The 16471-nt window shown below is 37.8% G+C and overlaps 1 protein-coding gene across 2 annotated transcripts in view; it reads left to right on the forward strand.

The window, feature by feature from the left end:
• The window catches only part of MET (MET proto-oncogene, receptor tyrosine kinase), a 124918-nt gene that overhangs the window by 29648 nt on the left and 78799 nt on the right, over positions 1–16471 (forward strand). For both annotated transcript variants that reach the window (XM_055122647.1, XM_004602074.2), the window contains exon 2: positions 2737–3953. In XM_055122647.1, the coding sequence (XP_054978622.1) occupies positions 2751–3953 (1203 nt within the window). In that variant the 5' untranslated portion in view covers positions 2737–2750. The remainder of the gene's footprint in view (positions 1–2736; positions 3954–16471) is intronic.

Genomic DNA, 16471 nt, shown 5'->3' on the forward strand with positions numbered 1-16471 from the left:
AATGACAGAGTTCATGACATCTGTGTGGATAACACACAAAATTTATTTCTAGTTATTTCAATTACTTCTCCAAGGCCAACTTTTGAATTTGTATTCCTTCTACTGTAACCATGACAAATACTTAACATTCATTCTTCCCTTTGTCACCACCTCACCTAAGACCAGTTGTGCCACTTTTCCAGTAAGGATAGATTTCTCAGAATCCTTCTCTTTTATTTTTTTTTGGCTTTTTTGGGTCACACATGGCAATGCACAGGGGCCACTCCTGGCTCTGCACTCAGGAATTACTCCTGGCGGTGCTCAGGGGACCATATGGGATGCTGGGAATCGAACCCGGGTCGGCCGCGTGCAAGGCAAACGCCCTACCCGCTGTGCTATCTCTCCAGCCCAGAATCCTTCTCTTTTATTCTTTTCTATTGCTTGGCTCAAATAATATATCTTCTTGGAATTTTCATTTTCCATGTATTTTAGTCACCTGCTTCCTGATAAAGAATGTAACACCTACTAGTCATCCCTGTAGTAGAACATTCTCATTCATTTCCCATTAACACATCAAGCTCAACGTGTTCAAATCCAACAAATTTTCTCCAGTCTTTAGTCTACCTTCTTCCTCCTTAATTTTGTAACTTGTTTCACTTCTCTTTCGATTATTACCCATCATCTATTATTTCTTCTCCTTTGTATTCCACAAAATAGAGTGATAATAAACCATATTCATCTATATGTCATTAATTCCTACTTTCCTTTCAGTTCTTGGGAGTCACCAGCTTGATTATGACTCTTATTACTTGGTTATGTGCTAGTTGCTTTTCTCAGTGCCACCTGAGAAATAACCCTCCATGACTAAGCTGCCTTACTTCCAGATTTTACTTTCTGGAGTAAGTTATGTTACATACCTTAGTCACATGTCTTAGTTATGTGACTGTCCAACTCAGAACCCTTCAATGACTTTTATTATCTCTTAAATAAAACATGTAGTGCTCTTTGTGGGCGAGGCAAGGGGACAACACCTGGTGGTGTTCAGGGCTTGCTCCTCCTGGCTCTACACACAGGAATCGCTTGTGGCAGATTTAGGGGGACCATATGGGGTGCCAGGGATCAAATGCTCATCAGCCATGAGCAAGCCAAGCACCCTACCCACTGTACTATCACTGTGGCCCCCAAAGCAGATAGTTCTTATCAAGTGAATAGAGTAAGCATTTTTTTTTAAGTCAGAAGAGTTTAGGTTCGTGATCTGGCTGATAAACTTACTGTTCTGTGACTTTTATTGTTGCTTAATTTTTATTCACGTGTTAATTCATTACATATTTTACAACTGTGCTCTAGATTCAGTCCAGGTATCTACAATAGACTCATGTGTCAAAAGGACATTGTTTTTATTCTCCTGATTCTCCAAACCACAACAGAATTGTTACTGTTTCTCATTATTATAATGAGACAATATGAACAATGTCCCTTCCCTTGGTTTCTTTTTGTTTTGTTTCTGATGTGTGCTATGCAGAGTATAATGCTGTGTTTTATAGTTATTTGTCTGTGTATATTGTTGTTCAACCACCTGTAGTTTAACTGACAGGTAAGGACATTCCAAATTCCCATAGTACAGGCATGGAACTATACACACACTAGTTGCTCAGTGAATTTTATTATGATTTTTATTCATCATGGTTGGTCTTTGGTATGGTTATAATGCTAGTTTGTTTTTTTAGAGGCTATTTTTGTACTGTCAAAATAACACTTTTTTTTAAAAAGGGCTAGCTATTTAGTTTTTATCCCATGCTGTATATCTCCTTTCCAACCTGTCACCTTAACTATAGTAATTATAAATAGAACTGGCGGTGTTACAAGCTTGTGCACCTTAAAAAACTGAATAACAAATCTACTCATGTTTTCTTGTAGAAATGTTGTCCATATGCATAAAACGCAACGTTAAGCTAATGTTCTTTTTACTAAATAGCTTTTGACTTGGTAATGAACAATATGTTGTTTTTCTCTGAGAAATAATTCTAGGACTCTGGTTCTGAATATTATATTTTATTTCATAAGTTGATGGCTTGTTTTTAATATTCCCCGTGATCTTACCTCAAATAAAGCATTTGTCTACGTAAAACAATAGGTCAACTATGGCCAAATTGTAATCATACCTTTCTTCTACACACCAAATCCTATAAACAGCATGTGATCATCTTGCCTCTAGAATTTATGATTGTTTTCTTCCAAAAGGAAGCTAAATTTAGCCTAGTATTCTACATGCTCCCAAGGAAACAATGCCTGCTGTGATTTCTAGAGTAAATGAATTTGAACCACAAATCCTTTACTGCAGTATCTGTGAAAGTTTAAGTATCAACCTAGTCACTAACCACAGTTATTAAACCACACTAAACCACACTAAACCAGGGAAGGGGTTAAGGGAAAAAAATTGCTGTGTTCCTGATTTCAATGCTAAATGAGTCTAACTTAGTTGCTGTAGAATCCTAACACAAAACATTGTTTGCATCTCATAATGGCTCTCTAAAATTACTTGTTCGTGGCTTGAGTTCTAAAATTAAACTATGTAGAGTCATGTCCACAGCACAATGCATCCTTATATGAAACCAGTTAGAGATTTTTGTTTTCACCCAGCATAAAAACTCCAGTTAGCAAGCTTTGTTTCTGATAGTATAACTGGTATCTTTCAGCTTCTACTTCTTTGTTTCTAATGACAACTAAACTGTTCTCGCCTTGGACATGTTTTGGCAGATAAACTTCTCACCATGAAAGCCCCTGCTGTGCTTGCACCTGGCGTCCTTGTGCTTCTGTTTACCTTGGTGCAGAGGAGTGAAGGGGAATGCAGAGAAGCGCTGGTGAAGTCGGAGATGAATGTGAACATGAAGTATCAGCTTCCCAACTTCACTGCCGAGACGCCCATCCAGCATGTGGTTCTGCATAAGCATCATATTTACCTCGGGGCTGTGAACTCCCTTTATGTTTTAAACGACAAAGACCTGCAGAAGGTTGCCGAATACAAAACAGGCCCGGTGCTGGAACACCCAGACTGCTTGCCCTGCCAGGACTGCCACCACAAAGCCAATTCATCAGGTGGCATTTGGAAAGATAACGTCAACATGGCACTGCTTGTTGACACATACTACGATGACCAGCTCATTAGCTGTGGCAGCGTCCACAGAGGGACCTGCCAGCGACACGTGCTGCCCCCGGACAATACTGCCGACATCCACTCGGAGGTTCACTGCATGTACTCCTCACAGGCGGACGAAGAGCCGAACCAGTGTCCCGACTGCGTGGTGAGCGCCCTGGGAACCAAAGTCCTGCTGTCGGAGAAGGAGCGTTTCATCAACTTCTTTGTGGGCAACACTATCAACTCTTCTTATCCTCCCAATCATTCCTTGCATTCTATCTCCGTGAGACGGCTGAAGGAAACGCAAGATGGTTTCAAGTTCTTGACAGACCAGTCCTATATTGATGTCCTGCCTGAGTTCCGAGACTCTTACCCCGTTAAGTACATCCATGCCTTCGAGAGCAACCATTTCATTTACTTCCTGACAGTCCAGCGGGAAACGCTGGATGCTCAGACTTTCCACACGAGAATAATCAGGTTCTGTTCCACAGACTCCGGGTTGCATTCTTACATGGAGATGCCTCTGGAGTGTATTCTCACAGAGAAGAGAAGAAAGAGGGCCACAAGGGAGGAAGTGTTCAATATTCTCCAAGCTGCGTATGTCAGTAAACCCGGGGCCCATCTCGCTAAGCAAATAGGTGCCAACCCGAATGATGACATTCTCTACGGGGTGTTTGCCCAGAGCAAGCCGGATTCTGCCGAGCCGATGAACCGCTCTGCAGTCTGTGCATTCCCTATCAAGTATGTCAATGAATTCTTCAACAAGATTGTCAACAAAAACAATGTGAGGTGTCTCCAGCACTTCTATGGACCCAACCACGAGCACTGCTTTAACAGAGTAAGTCACAAACTACCCCCACTCACAAAAGTTAAGTAGCAGTTTAGGAAGGACTATCAAGAGTGTTTTTGTTCTTGGGAAATAGTCTCTGTCCGGATTATTTACAAATCCTTTCCAAAGGAATTTCAAAATTGAGTCATTTAACAATATTAGATTTATTTCTCTTTAAGCTGTTCTGATTTATACAAAGTTTAACATAAAAGCAATGCTTTCAGAACTTGATTATGGAGATTCTAACGAAGTCTTTATGACATTAAAATAAGTAAGTCAGAGCCAGAGTGATAACACAGCCAGTCGGGCACTTGCCTTGTACATGGCTGGCCTGGGTGCTCCACCAGCAGTGATCCCTGAATGCAGAGGCAGGAGTGAGCCCTGAGCACTGCTGTGTGTGCCCCTCCCCCACAAAAAAATGAGTCAAGCTAATCTATGGATTTTAAGGGCTTTTTCTGAGGCTCCATGTACTGTACTCATTGGTATACAAATGAATTGTCTGTAGTCTTAATATTGTTTAAGGAAATTTGATCAGACATGCAAAATAGCTTCTAAAATATTAGTCAACAAATAGTCACACCAAGAAGGGGTCAGGGATACTTCATATGTGGTACACAAGGTTATTCCTGGTCATGTTTGGAGGACTCTGCACGTGCTGGAATCAGACCAATGGAGGTTTACCATAATCATATCCATGGCCTTTTGGACCATTTTCCAAACCCAACAAATGATTTTTAAAAGAGATATTATACATCTCTAAATAACCTAGAAAACTGCATGGGAATTTCTGTAATGCCTCTAAAATTCCTTCTTTGCATCTTGCTTTTGTTATGAATTCCCTACGTGAATTGCATGTATGTACCAAGTTCTGGTCTGTTACCTTTTTATCTGACACATGAGAGGTACTTGATATTTGTAAATATAAATTTTTTTAATTTTTTAATCTTTTAATTTTTAAAAAAAATTATTTATTTTTAATTAGTGAGTCACCATGAGAGTACAGTTACAAATTTATCCATTTTCGTGCTTTTGTTTCCCTCATACAATGTTTGAGAACCCATCCCTCCACCAGTGCCCATTCTCCACCACCAATGAACCCAGTATCCCTCCCACCCTCTAATCCCATCCCCCCCCACCCCGCTCCGCCTCTGTGGCAGGGTTTTCCATTTTGTTCTCTCTCTCCTTTTGGGTGTTGTGGTTTGTGATAGGGGTATTGAGTGGCCATCGTGTTCAGTCTCTAGTATACTTTCAGCACGAATCTCCCTTCCCGCGCGGGATCTCCAACCACATTTTACTTGGTGTTCCCTTCTCTATCTGGGCTGCCTTTCCCCCAGCATGTGAGGCCAGCTTCCAAGACATGGAGCCAACCTCCTGGTATTATATACTACTATTCTTGGGTGTTAGTCTCCTACGCTGTCGTAAATATAAATATTTTTGATTAATGATAGGATATGCATATTTGGAAATGATATTTTTGCAGGAAGTGTGAGGGAAATTCTTTGTGGCTTTGATTTACGTAATTAAGGCTATAGCCATACACAGAGGATTCATGCTCCTAGTCATAAGATCCCTTGTTGCCAATTGGAACAGCATAAATTGGGAGCCTGTTGTGGCCTTGTGCTTTTTTTGTTGAACTCCAGATTTGAACATACGAACTTGTTGACATAGCCCAATAGCATGGCCATAAATGGTAATGATCAGGTGAACAAAAAGTGCATATTTCCTAAGGATTTACTTTGAAAAGTCCATCCCACCTCTTCTAATAATTTTCAGTCTAACTGTCACTGTCATCCCATTGCTCATCGATTTGTTCGAGCGGGCACCAATAACGTCTCTCATTGAGAGATTTATTGTTACTGTTTTTGGCATATCCAATATGCACGGGTAGCTTGCCAGGCTCTGCCATGCGGGCTCCATGCTCTCGGTAGCTTGCCGAGCTCTCCGAGAGGGGCAGAGGAATTGAACACAGGTCGGCCGCGTGAAAGGCGAATGCCCAACCGCTGTGTGCTATCGCTCCAGCCCCTTCAATCTAACAATGAACAATATTCACTCATTTCTATCTATTTCATTGAAATAATATACATTGAAGCCTAATTTCAATCGAACAATGAACTTTAAGTACACTTTTTAAAATTTTTATTTTCATAAGATTATTCACATTAACTGATTATGTTCAATATTTCAACACCAATCCCACCACCATTACACCTTCCCACCACCATTATTTCGAATTTTCCCACCACCATTCAAGCCTGCCTGCCAGGGGCAGATGCTAGATAATTTATTTTCTATTGCTTATTATGAATATCATGAGAGGTCCTGGAATTCTGAAAATTGTAAATGATTGGGGTCCAGAGACATCTCTGTAGCGAGCTAATCCATTTTGAGATCCATTTGGGAGTCTCTGGACCAAAGCCATTGATGCAGAGATGGTGCCCGGAGGAAGATTGTGGGTGTGACAGCCAGGACCCCAAGTGGGAGGGGAGTCGGGAAGGGCCAACATGTCTCCGCTGCCACCATATGGCTTGGAGTCTTAGTCCCTGAACCCACATACCTGGGTTTTGCTTCTGGAAGCTCATGACCATCGGGGTTTCATCTGGTGTGGGCCAAGAGGGCACACCCGCTCCATCTAAGGTGTCCCGGTGGGTGGAATTGGCTCGGTACAGTGTCTGGAGAGATCTCCAGTGAGCTGCTGTCTTCTGGGATTCACTAAACACACTTTTTAAATTTTTTTAAAAATTTTTTATTGAATCACCATGTGAAAAGTTACAAAGCTTTCAGGCTTAAGTCTCAGTCATACAATGATCAAACACCCATCCCTTCACCAGTGCACATGTTCCACCACCAAGAACTCCAGTATACCACCCCTCTCACCCCCGCCTGTGTGGCTGATGATTTTCACTTTACTTTCTCTTTACTTTGATTACATTCAATATTTCAACAGAAAACTCACTATTATTATTTGGAATTTTCCCCCAACAATCAGACCTGCCGAAAAGGCATCATTTGATAATTTGTTTTTCATTGCTAACAATGAAGAGCATATGGGTCTACATATGAAGTTTTGGATTTCTGGTATTTTAGTAATTAAGTCCAGAGAAATTTCTGCCAGAAGTCGCATCACTGCAAGCTCGTACCTCTGTTTTGTGGGCTTTATAAGACGATGGTCGCCATACCACTGGGGAAAGGAAAGGCCAAGAGAGAAAAACCTTTCTCCTCCCGGGGCGGCATGGGGCCGTAACTTAGTTCACAGTCTAGAAGCATTTCTGCAAGAAGCCACTGGGTGCCGAAAGTAGTGAGTTGGCCTCCGGGATCATGGGCTTTCAGGAGCGGAGGAGCCATTCATGTGCGGCCGCTTGGGGTCACATCTGGGCAGAGAGCGTAAACACACTTTTTAATGAAAGAAAATGATTTGCTGAGCGGTACCAAGCACATAGGAATTCAGAAACATTTGGTTCACATTTCACATTTGCTGAAATGTCTGGAATATTTATCCAGATAGAAATTTTAAGTAACTTTTTTTATAATGCTAAAAAATCTTCTGAGAATATTAATTCATCTTAGTAAACGAGAGATATCAAGTCCTTCTTTACTCATCCCAAGTCTGTGAATATTCCAATAATACTTATTTTTCTTCATCTTTATTTCTCTACATTACACACTCTATTAAAGGCAATAGTCTATCTTATAAGTCTGCCCCTTTTCTTCAACAGAAAATACAAAAGAATGAAAGGGAAATGAAAGCCATTTCATTAATTACTTACTAAAGCCAGTAATTAGGGAATAGAAGTGTAATATTAGACAGCTAGAGAAAACACTTTTTTTTTTTGCATCTAGTAAACTGCTTCAGAAACACAAGTTTATAGTCTGTCAGAAATTTCTCTGTGTCCTCTAAAGCACATAACACTTTGCTGTTTCAATCTTGCTAAAAATTAAAAAAGGAACCTTATCATTTCAGAGTGTATAAAGATCTCATTTTTTTTTGAACAGTTTAGCCTTCAGATATGGATTCTAGAAATTCTCAAACACATCTGAACTTTATTCTACCCCTTTGGCTTTTTCAGTATACCAACAAAGAGGCAGGATAATTCACTGAAATTCAAATCAGTTTTATTGCCCAGGAAAAATACCCATAATGTAGGAGCCACACATGAAAACTTTATCACTCCCATTGCAAAAATTCTTGTGGGAAACAAGATGGAACTTGCCAACAGTCTTACAAGGATGCCAACTTTTGCACTGGCCAAATTCCATAAAGATAAATACTTCCAAATTTTATTTGCCTGTTTATCTTCTCTAGTTACCAAAGATTAAAATTCTTCCAAGAATGAGATTACCCCTGTTCTCACTTTTCTTATACCCAGTCCACAGAAAGACTGCTGATCACTCCAGTAATCAGCAAGGGATCACTTCCCTGGCTTCATCTTTAAAATGAAGGCAGCTAGAGCCACCGTTCACCCAAAACCAAAACGATTCACAAGATCAAATGAAGTTTGGAAAGACTGTAAGCAATAAGTTGATTCCATTTTATTTTGGCAGATTAACTTGGCAAGATATCAAGTGACCGTTCTAACAGTTTCTTGGAATTGAGTTTTCATTCTGGCATCGAGTTCAGCAAGTAGACTCACATGCTTTGTCATTTTGGTATTAATATATACAGTCAATCAGATCTTTGTATGCGTGGTGGGCAGTTGTGTGCCTCTATGGTGCAGCAGTGACAGTCCTCTGAGAATTCTGCTTCATCCACTCTGTGGAGGCAAGGCTGTTCCCTCCTGAGCTTTGTATATATGCTGAGAAAAGACTTCCTGGAGAGCTTAGGGTCAGACAGAATGACAGAAAAGAGTCATTTAAGCCCAAGAGGGCCAGCAGGTGTGTTGATCCATCTTGTCTAAGATCAGATATAATACTGCTTTTACTACTCGCACACTTTATAAAACTCATCTATGCAAACTCTTCTATACATCTTCTATTTGTGACATCACTGATGTCCTCTTTGAACCACCTAAAAGTTGCCAGAGCACATCATTTTCTTCACTAAATTATTTGTGTGTGATTCTTTGTGATTCTACTTACCTATGAGGCTGTTTCTAGAAATTTATCCCTGCGTTCCCATTCATATAATTTTAGTGTTGATTATGTCAATTATTAAAGAACAGATTCTTGTTTTTTACAATGTAACCATATTCTTTGTTGCTCTTAAAAGTGATTCTTAAAGAATTATTTGTAGTGATTCCAAAAGAAGTTTTGAGCTAATATACCCACAAATAATTACTAAATCTGTCTTGTCTTTATCCCCCCCCTTTTAAAACCTATTCATCAGGGAATATCTAGAACCATCCTAAATTAGTATTGATTAAAGTTATTTTGGCCTAATGTGTGTTCCAAATGAGAAAATTATTTAAAATAAAGTAATTAAGTAAATGCCCTATAACATAGAAATCTTATAAAGTCCCAAATTTGAGAATATGCACACAAAAAAAGAAAATCACCACCTATTTAGAGAAAATCAGTATTAAAATTTCAATAATTGGTAAGCACATTATCTAGAATGTTTCAAAGTATCATATCAAGGACTTGTTAATATGAGTTATTCCAGAAAAATTAGAATATTTGCACATCAGTTTTTTACAAATTTTTAAAAATTTTTTGCAGATGAGAATCAGTGTTGAATATGGGAATGAAATCCTCAACTCTCCCACCATCCTACCCCCTAAAGATAGTATACCTACTAAGAAATGTAAAACAATATATTTTTAAAGGTGTTTTATCAGACTTGAAATACAAAAGGATTCTTAAAAATATTTCACATTTGCCCAGAAAATTCAACTATCATATTAACATTTTCTTGCAATCTCATTATCAAAGATTTTATTTATATGTAAGCACTCAAAACTGAATATTTAGGAAATAGTTTCACCAACATCTTTTTTGATTTTTGGGTTACACCCAATGATGCTCAGGGGTTTCTCCTGGCTCTGTCCTCAGGAATTATTCCTAGGGTGTTCAGGGAACCATATGGGATTGGACCCAGGTAGTCTGAATACTAGGCAAATTCCCTACTCTCTGTACTATCACTGCACCCCTCACCATCAATTTATGACTAATTATTGATCAACTGAAAGAGGAAAATGCTCTTATCTGGCAGTGAGAAGCATCATTGAAACTCTATAAATGTGTTTTCCTCTATGAGGAATGTTGTATGAACAAGAACAATAATATTCATAAAAGACCCTAACTTAATCTTTGGACCTTAATGGATAGCAGTTATTATCAGAAGAAATACTTGTAATATTACCAAATAAATAATAAATAACAATGATTCAAATTATTGAATTGTTTTCTGGAAGAAGCATATTTTTGTTCTAATGCTTCTGAGGAACTTTCCTTTCCCTTTTTACCTCTTAGGAGTGACCCCCTCCACAATGCTTAATTTGTGCAAATCCTTCTTAAAAGTAAAGTTTTCACTATACCACCACAAGGGAGGGTGAAGAGTGTTGATTTGGAAAGTGGAGAGTACAATGGAATCCTTACTGTATAATTCTACTTACCCCAGGCACTCTAAGATGCTATACTTATTTAATTTGTTGTACTATTCATTTAACAATTTGCAGATAACTCCGTTTTAGAAAAAGTCAGCCTCATAGGTTGTTTATATCAAGCTTCCTTGTTTTTAAATATCATTTGTACCAAATTCAAAGAGTAGCCAACTGCTTCCCAAAATAAAGGAAACTGAAAGTAGTAATTTTCCACCTCCATTCAAAGAGTGCCAGAGTTAAAGGGTCACCACTCTGAGCCATCAGAAGAAGAAAGCAAAGTGATTAGAACCATTTTGAATGAAAACAAAATCAAAACAAGATGTAAACAGGGAAAAATAGAAAGAGGCAGAAAAATAAACACAGAGATGTTTCTATATTACTATTATAAATATGACAGATGAGTCAAATTGGGTTATGTTTAAGTTGTAATGGAAGAAAATAATTGCAGCCTTCCATCAGGAAACCACAGGACCATTATTGATCTCTCATCCTCAGGGCATGTCTTGTAATATTAAATAAAATAAAGATTTATAACTCTTTATAGGCCATATATCTATAATCTCCCACCCTACACCATTTGATTCCGGAATGTGAAGTCAATGGTACAAATAACATCTGTGTAATTATGCTGGTTTGACATGTCTTGTTTAAACAATCTAACACTCTTGAGAGAACATATTTTATATTAGGGCTGAAAAATATGAAGTCAGATCTCAGGGATATTTTTTACTGCCTGTGCTCAGAAATAAGAGAATGTTATTGCATATAAAATATTATTAAGGATTCTTTATTCTAAACACCAAATATCTTGGCTATATGCCAAATGTAGCTACCAAAAAAAATCATCTTTCAAGAAAGAAAATCCATGGTATAAGGATTTAATTACTGTAAAAATATAAATAGAAATTCATTAATTTTACATTTTATTCCTTTCCTTCTGTGAACTATTCCTTATTCTTCCCTAAGCTTGAGAAATAACTGCTTGCTGTTTATTTATTTAAATTCTCCATGCTACCTATCCCATGAAAAGTGCCATTTGCCTTATCTTAATAAGATAATTTAAATTTTTTCCAGAATTTTTTAATACTCTCTGAGATCCATGAGAATATTAAAATACTAGTATAGAATGAATCATTAGTTTTACTTTTTTTCTCCCTCATAAGTCTTCTTTCATAAGCTATTGCATAGCTTATTCTTAGGCTTTCCCTAGAAAAAATGCAAAAGCAAAAGCATTACATTTTTATAGGTTAACTAGCAAAGAAACACAGTGCTGAAACTAACCAAAATGTAGCTAGAATTTAACTGTAGAACATAGCAACTCATGATGTAATTGGTACTCTTTCCAATCCAATTTGTGGGTATAGTTATGTCATGTGCATTTTAAATTAATTCTTAATGCCTTTGAAGTATGTTTTGATGGTGGTAGGTGTGTGTGTGTGTGTGTGTGTATGTGTGTGTGTGCGTGTGTGCGCGCGCGCTTGTGTTTTAAGTAGTTGATTTCTATACGGAGATTCATTTTATAGAATTAATATAGGAGACAGGAGTTTATGCTATTAAAGTTAGTTTTTGAAAAGCTGAAGAGTTAAAACTTCAGATCTAGTGTTTTTTATTCCCGTGATCATAATGCTCAGAGTTCACGTTGCTAGTCACTGTCAGTGTCATCCTGTTGCTCATGGATTTGTTCGAGCGGGCACCAGTAACATCTCTCATTGAGAGACTTAATTGTTACTGTTTTTGGCATATCCAATATGCTTGGGTAGCTTGCCAGGCTCTGTCGTGCAGGCTCAATACTCTTGGTAGCTTGCTGGGCTCTCTGAGAAGGGCGGAGGAATCGAACTCGGGTCGGCCGCCTGAAAGACGAATGCCCAACCACTGTGTTATAGCAGAGTCTGGCAAGCTACATTGATAAAGACTTCTGACAGTGGGCAGGATTCTGTTTTCATATGAATGTGAGCCTCCATGAATATCATGGTTTGGGGGTACTTTAGGGAAGGATTGGACCACACTTGGCCATTTTCAGAGACTATACCTAGCTCTTTGTTGAGGGGTCACTCCTGATTGTGCTCAGGACCATAAGAGGTGCCTGGGATCAAACTGGGATTGGTCATATGTAAGGCAAGTATCGGTACTATCCTGCTGACCCACATGGATTTTTGTTTTACTCGGGATACTATATCAAATTTTGGAAATGACATCATTTCTTCAGACTCTGCTTGACATTGGTAATCCCATCCTGCATCACCTCACTCTAATAAGGAAAGTAAGATCTGTCAGAATTGGGGCAGAAGACCCACTTGGAATTTCTGCTGTTGCTTATTCACAGATTGGCATAGATACTGAGTCAGTGGGTGTAGTTTGACCTGAATGAGTGACTCAGTGCTCAGATATATGTTCAGTCACATCTCCAGCAGCCAGGGAGGCATGGGAGGGCAGCTTATCAAGGAAATGAAACTCAGCTACTCATGAAGTCATTAAAACTCCCTTAAAAATTTTTTAAGTAATAAGTGAATGTGATAAGTGATTCTAGAATTCTGGATATATTCCATTTGCTAAGTATAGAGTTTTCCTAACTCAAACTTTTATTTGCATATGAATAACTTTCTAAGCAGATGATTTCCTGTCCTAAAATCTTAGGGAAGAGGTTTGCTATACTTCACCCTACAAACTATGCTAACGCTAAAACTGAGGTAGTGTGTCATTTAATACTTCAAAACCATTCTCTTTCTCTCTCTCTCTCTCTCTCTCTCTCTCTTTTTTTTTTTTGCTGGAGAGAGAGTACCACTGGTAGGATGTTTGCCTTGCACGTGGTCAACCTGAGTTTGATCACCAGCACCACATATGATCCTTCAAGCACTACCAAGAGTGATCCCTAAGCACAGAGTCAGGGATAAGCCTTGAGCACTGAAGAATGTGCTCCCCTCCCCTGCAAATAAAAAATTAAAAATTCCTTTTTCAACAAGTGAACAGAAAAATATTTTTAAATTTAAAAATATTAAAATTTAAAAATAAAAATATTTTTAAATTTTAAAATATTTTTTAATATTTAAAAAATATTTTTTAATTTTAAAAATATTTATAAATCATATAAGATAAAGATTTATAATATGATGAAGTGGACTGAAACTACTGACTCACAATTGGAAGGTATATTTTGTACCACATTCTAAGCTGTAGGCTGATTTAAGCCATTCTTAATGTTTACAAATAAGGGGAAATGGTTTGTAAATATTATAAACTATAAAAGAAAAATTTGTATTGTGAGTTTAGACTGAAGTCCCACTTGAGTTATCTTTTGGGGGGGCCTATCAAAAAATGTTCCATCTACCAGAGAATATTAAGATTGCTAATAATATTTCAAATCATACAGTAGATAAAAAGGGGTAAATTATAATTAGTAAAGCATTCTTTTCTAGAGGTGATTTTATGAAAGTTAAGTTTGCCTAATTATGTCAAAGTACATAGATATTTCTTATTTGGTAGGATTTGTGACTATGTACCAGAAAAGTATATATCTATATAACATTAAATTTTCTAATGATAGCTAAAATTTAAAACTCAGTTAACATTTGCATCTAATGGTCTGTTAACTAAACTATAGGCAAGATGGTGATCAGGAAATGGAAAAAATGCTAAGACTAAATTGATGTGTTAGCTCTGAGTAGATCAATAGTATTTAATGCTAATGCACTAAGCAGATTACAAACACTAATGCAATGGCAGTCAATAACAAAAGCGAATATCTCTAAAAATTATCTTGATGATAAAATGTGCAATATTTTCCATTTATTTTAAGCTAATTACATTACATGCTTGTTCTTTTATTAGTTTAGCTTAGTGCTGGCAGCTCAACCATTTTATTTAGTGAATAAAATTGTAATGATTGTTTTCAGCAAGAGATAGAGAGGAAAGGATTTATTCATACAACCAAGATTCAACAAGAAATTCAGCAGATATTTATGAAGTGCTTGACCCTATTGGAATTAAAGTGATAATTTATGACATAGGCCTGGTTATTTTCTTTATGAGGCAAATCGACTGACTAGGGGAGGAGATGACATTAAATATTTAGTCACACTAGTAAACTGTGCACCATGGTCATTTATGAAATACAGTGTGAATGAAAAGTACCTATGAATGAAAGTGAGGAAGTATATCAAACTTATCTAAATATCTGAATTTAATATTTCATATTACTGTCAGAAAAGGCTAGCATGAGAGGGTAAAAGTAACTTTTAGGTAGAGTTTTCGAAATTCTAGGAAAAGCCATGTATCTCTAGGTAATGGAAAATTACAATAAAGCAATAATTAGTACCTGTCTAACAAGCCTTAGTTTTGAACTACATGTGCAACATTTAATGAGCTTTTTCACAGAAGCATAACAAGGCACAGAACATGTTGGATAAATGAATATTTTTGAACAGTTTGTTTTGTTTTTTAAGTTGTCATGTCGTGAAACTGTCTTTGATTTCTAAATGAATAAGTTACTTTTAATTGATTCTTGTGAAGAAATATGAAGCAGTTATATCCGTCCAAGTTGATTTTTTTTCCTTCCTCCCTCTCCTTTATTCTGCAGCCAACACTTGAGGTTCTGTTTGTTAGAGGAACCTATTTCTTAGGGATGGAGGAGACTCCCCTGCTAGCAGTAAATTGTATTACAAAAAGAAGCACAAAATTCTGAAAACACAATTCTTTAGAAACTGTCAAATTTATTGGAGTCAGTAGAATTCTAGGAAACATGGTACAAAAATGGACCCAACTCACATTGTCTTTCTGCATCTCTGTACAAACGAATCCCTCTAAGACATTTTCCTCTTACAATAATCTTGTATCCTAGAGCCCATTTCTCATCCAGGGTCCACATGACTCCCTGTGGCATCCTTCCTCTCAGAATAGTTCAAGGGACCAAGTGAAAATTATGTCAATGGGTAGAGGCATAATATGGGACTCGGGAACCAACCATAGGATGGGGGTCCATAGGGACAAACAAAGTTGCTGAGGTCCATAGTCAAAAAAGGTTGAGATAAACTTCCCTAGAGGACCAAGTGAGAGACAAGTGCTCCTAGGACTTATGCAAAAAGTCATGAGCACCCTTGAGTGTACAAGAACATGCTCTCCACCTTGGGTTGCCTTTCTTGGTTTGCATGCGTCTCTAGCTGCACAGTGTGTGTGTGTGTGTGTGTGTGTGTGTGTGTGTGTGTGTGTGTGTGTGAATAAAAAATTTTACCTAGAGACATATGAGGGAGTTAGAAGAGTGTTAGTGCGGGGCTGGAGCGATAGCACAGCGGGTAGGGCGTTTGCCTTGCACGTGGCCGACCCAGGTTCGAATCCCAGCATCCCATATGGTCCCCTGAGCACCGCCAGGAGTAATTCCTGAGTGTAGAACCAGGAGTAACCCCTGTGTATCGCCGGGTGTGACCCAAAAAAAAGCAAAAAAAAAAGAAGAGAGTTAGTGCATTCAAGAGAGAACATGGGCTTTTCCAGAGTAGAGTCGGCCTGCGTATACATTGTACCTTTCTCTTTCATTTTAAGTGAAAGTCTTGGAGGGTAGGGCCTTGGTCATACTTCTTTGAACATAATCATATGCTTTGTGGTCCATAAACAATGGTATTGATTTTATGTTACAAAAAGAAAATTTTCCAAAGAAAATTTATGTACTTGACCCAGTGAACAGAGACCACCTGAATTGCTGAAGTGGTTGGATAAAGTCCTTGATAAAATCTGCAAATATACTTTTATGTCTAGATGATGAAAAGCATTATTTCTGTCAGCTCATAAAACCATGAGATTAGATATACAGGTGCATATATATACATATATATATATATACTACACACACAAATACACACATGATTTATTTAACTTTAATCCTGACCTGTAGCATCTTCCCTAGTGCTTTTGGTACCCTCCCCAGATTTGTTGAGGCAAAATTTATCTAAAATCATCTGAATAACTTACTTTTTGATCTTTGGTTGGGAGGATGATGAATGTAAC

The sequence above is a fragment of the Sorex araneus genome, chromosome 1 (assembly GCF_027595985.1).
Source record: "Sorex araneus isolate mSorAra2 chromosome 1, mSorAra2.pri, whole genome shotgun sequence".
Taxonomy (NCBI): domain Eukaryota; kingdom Metazoa; phylum Chordata; class Mammalia; order Eulipotyphla; family Soricidae; genus Sorex; species Sorex araneus.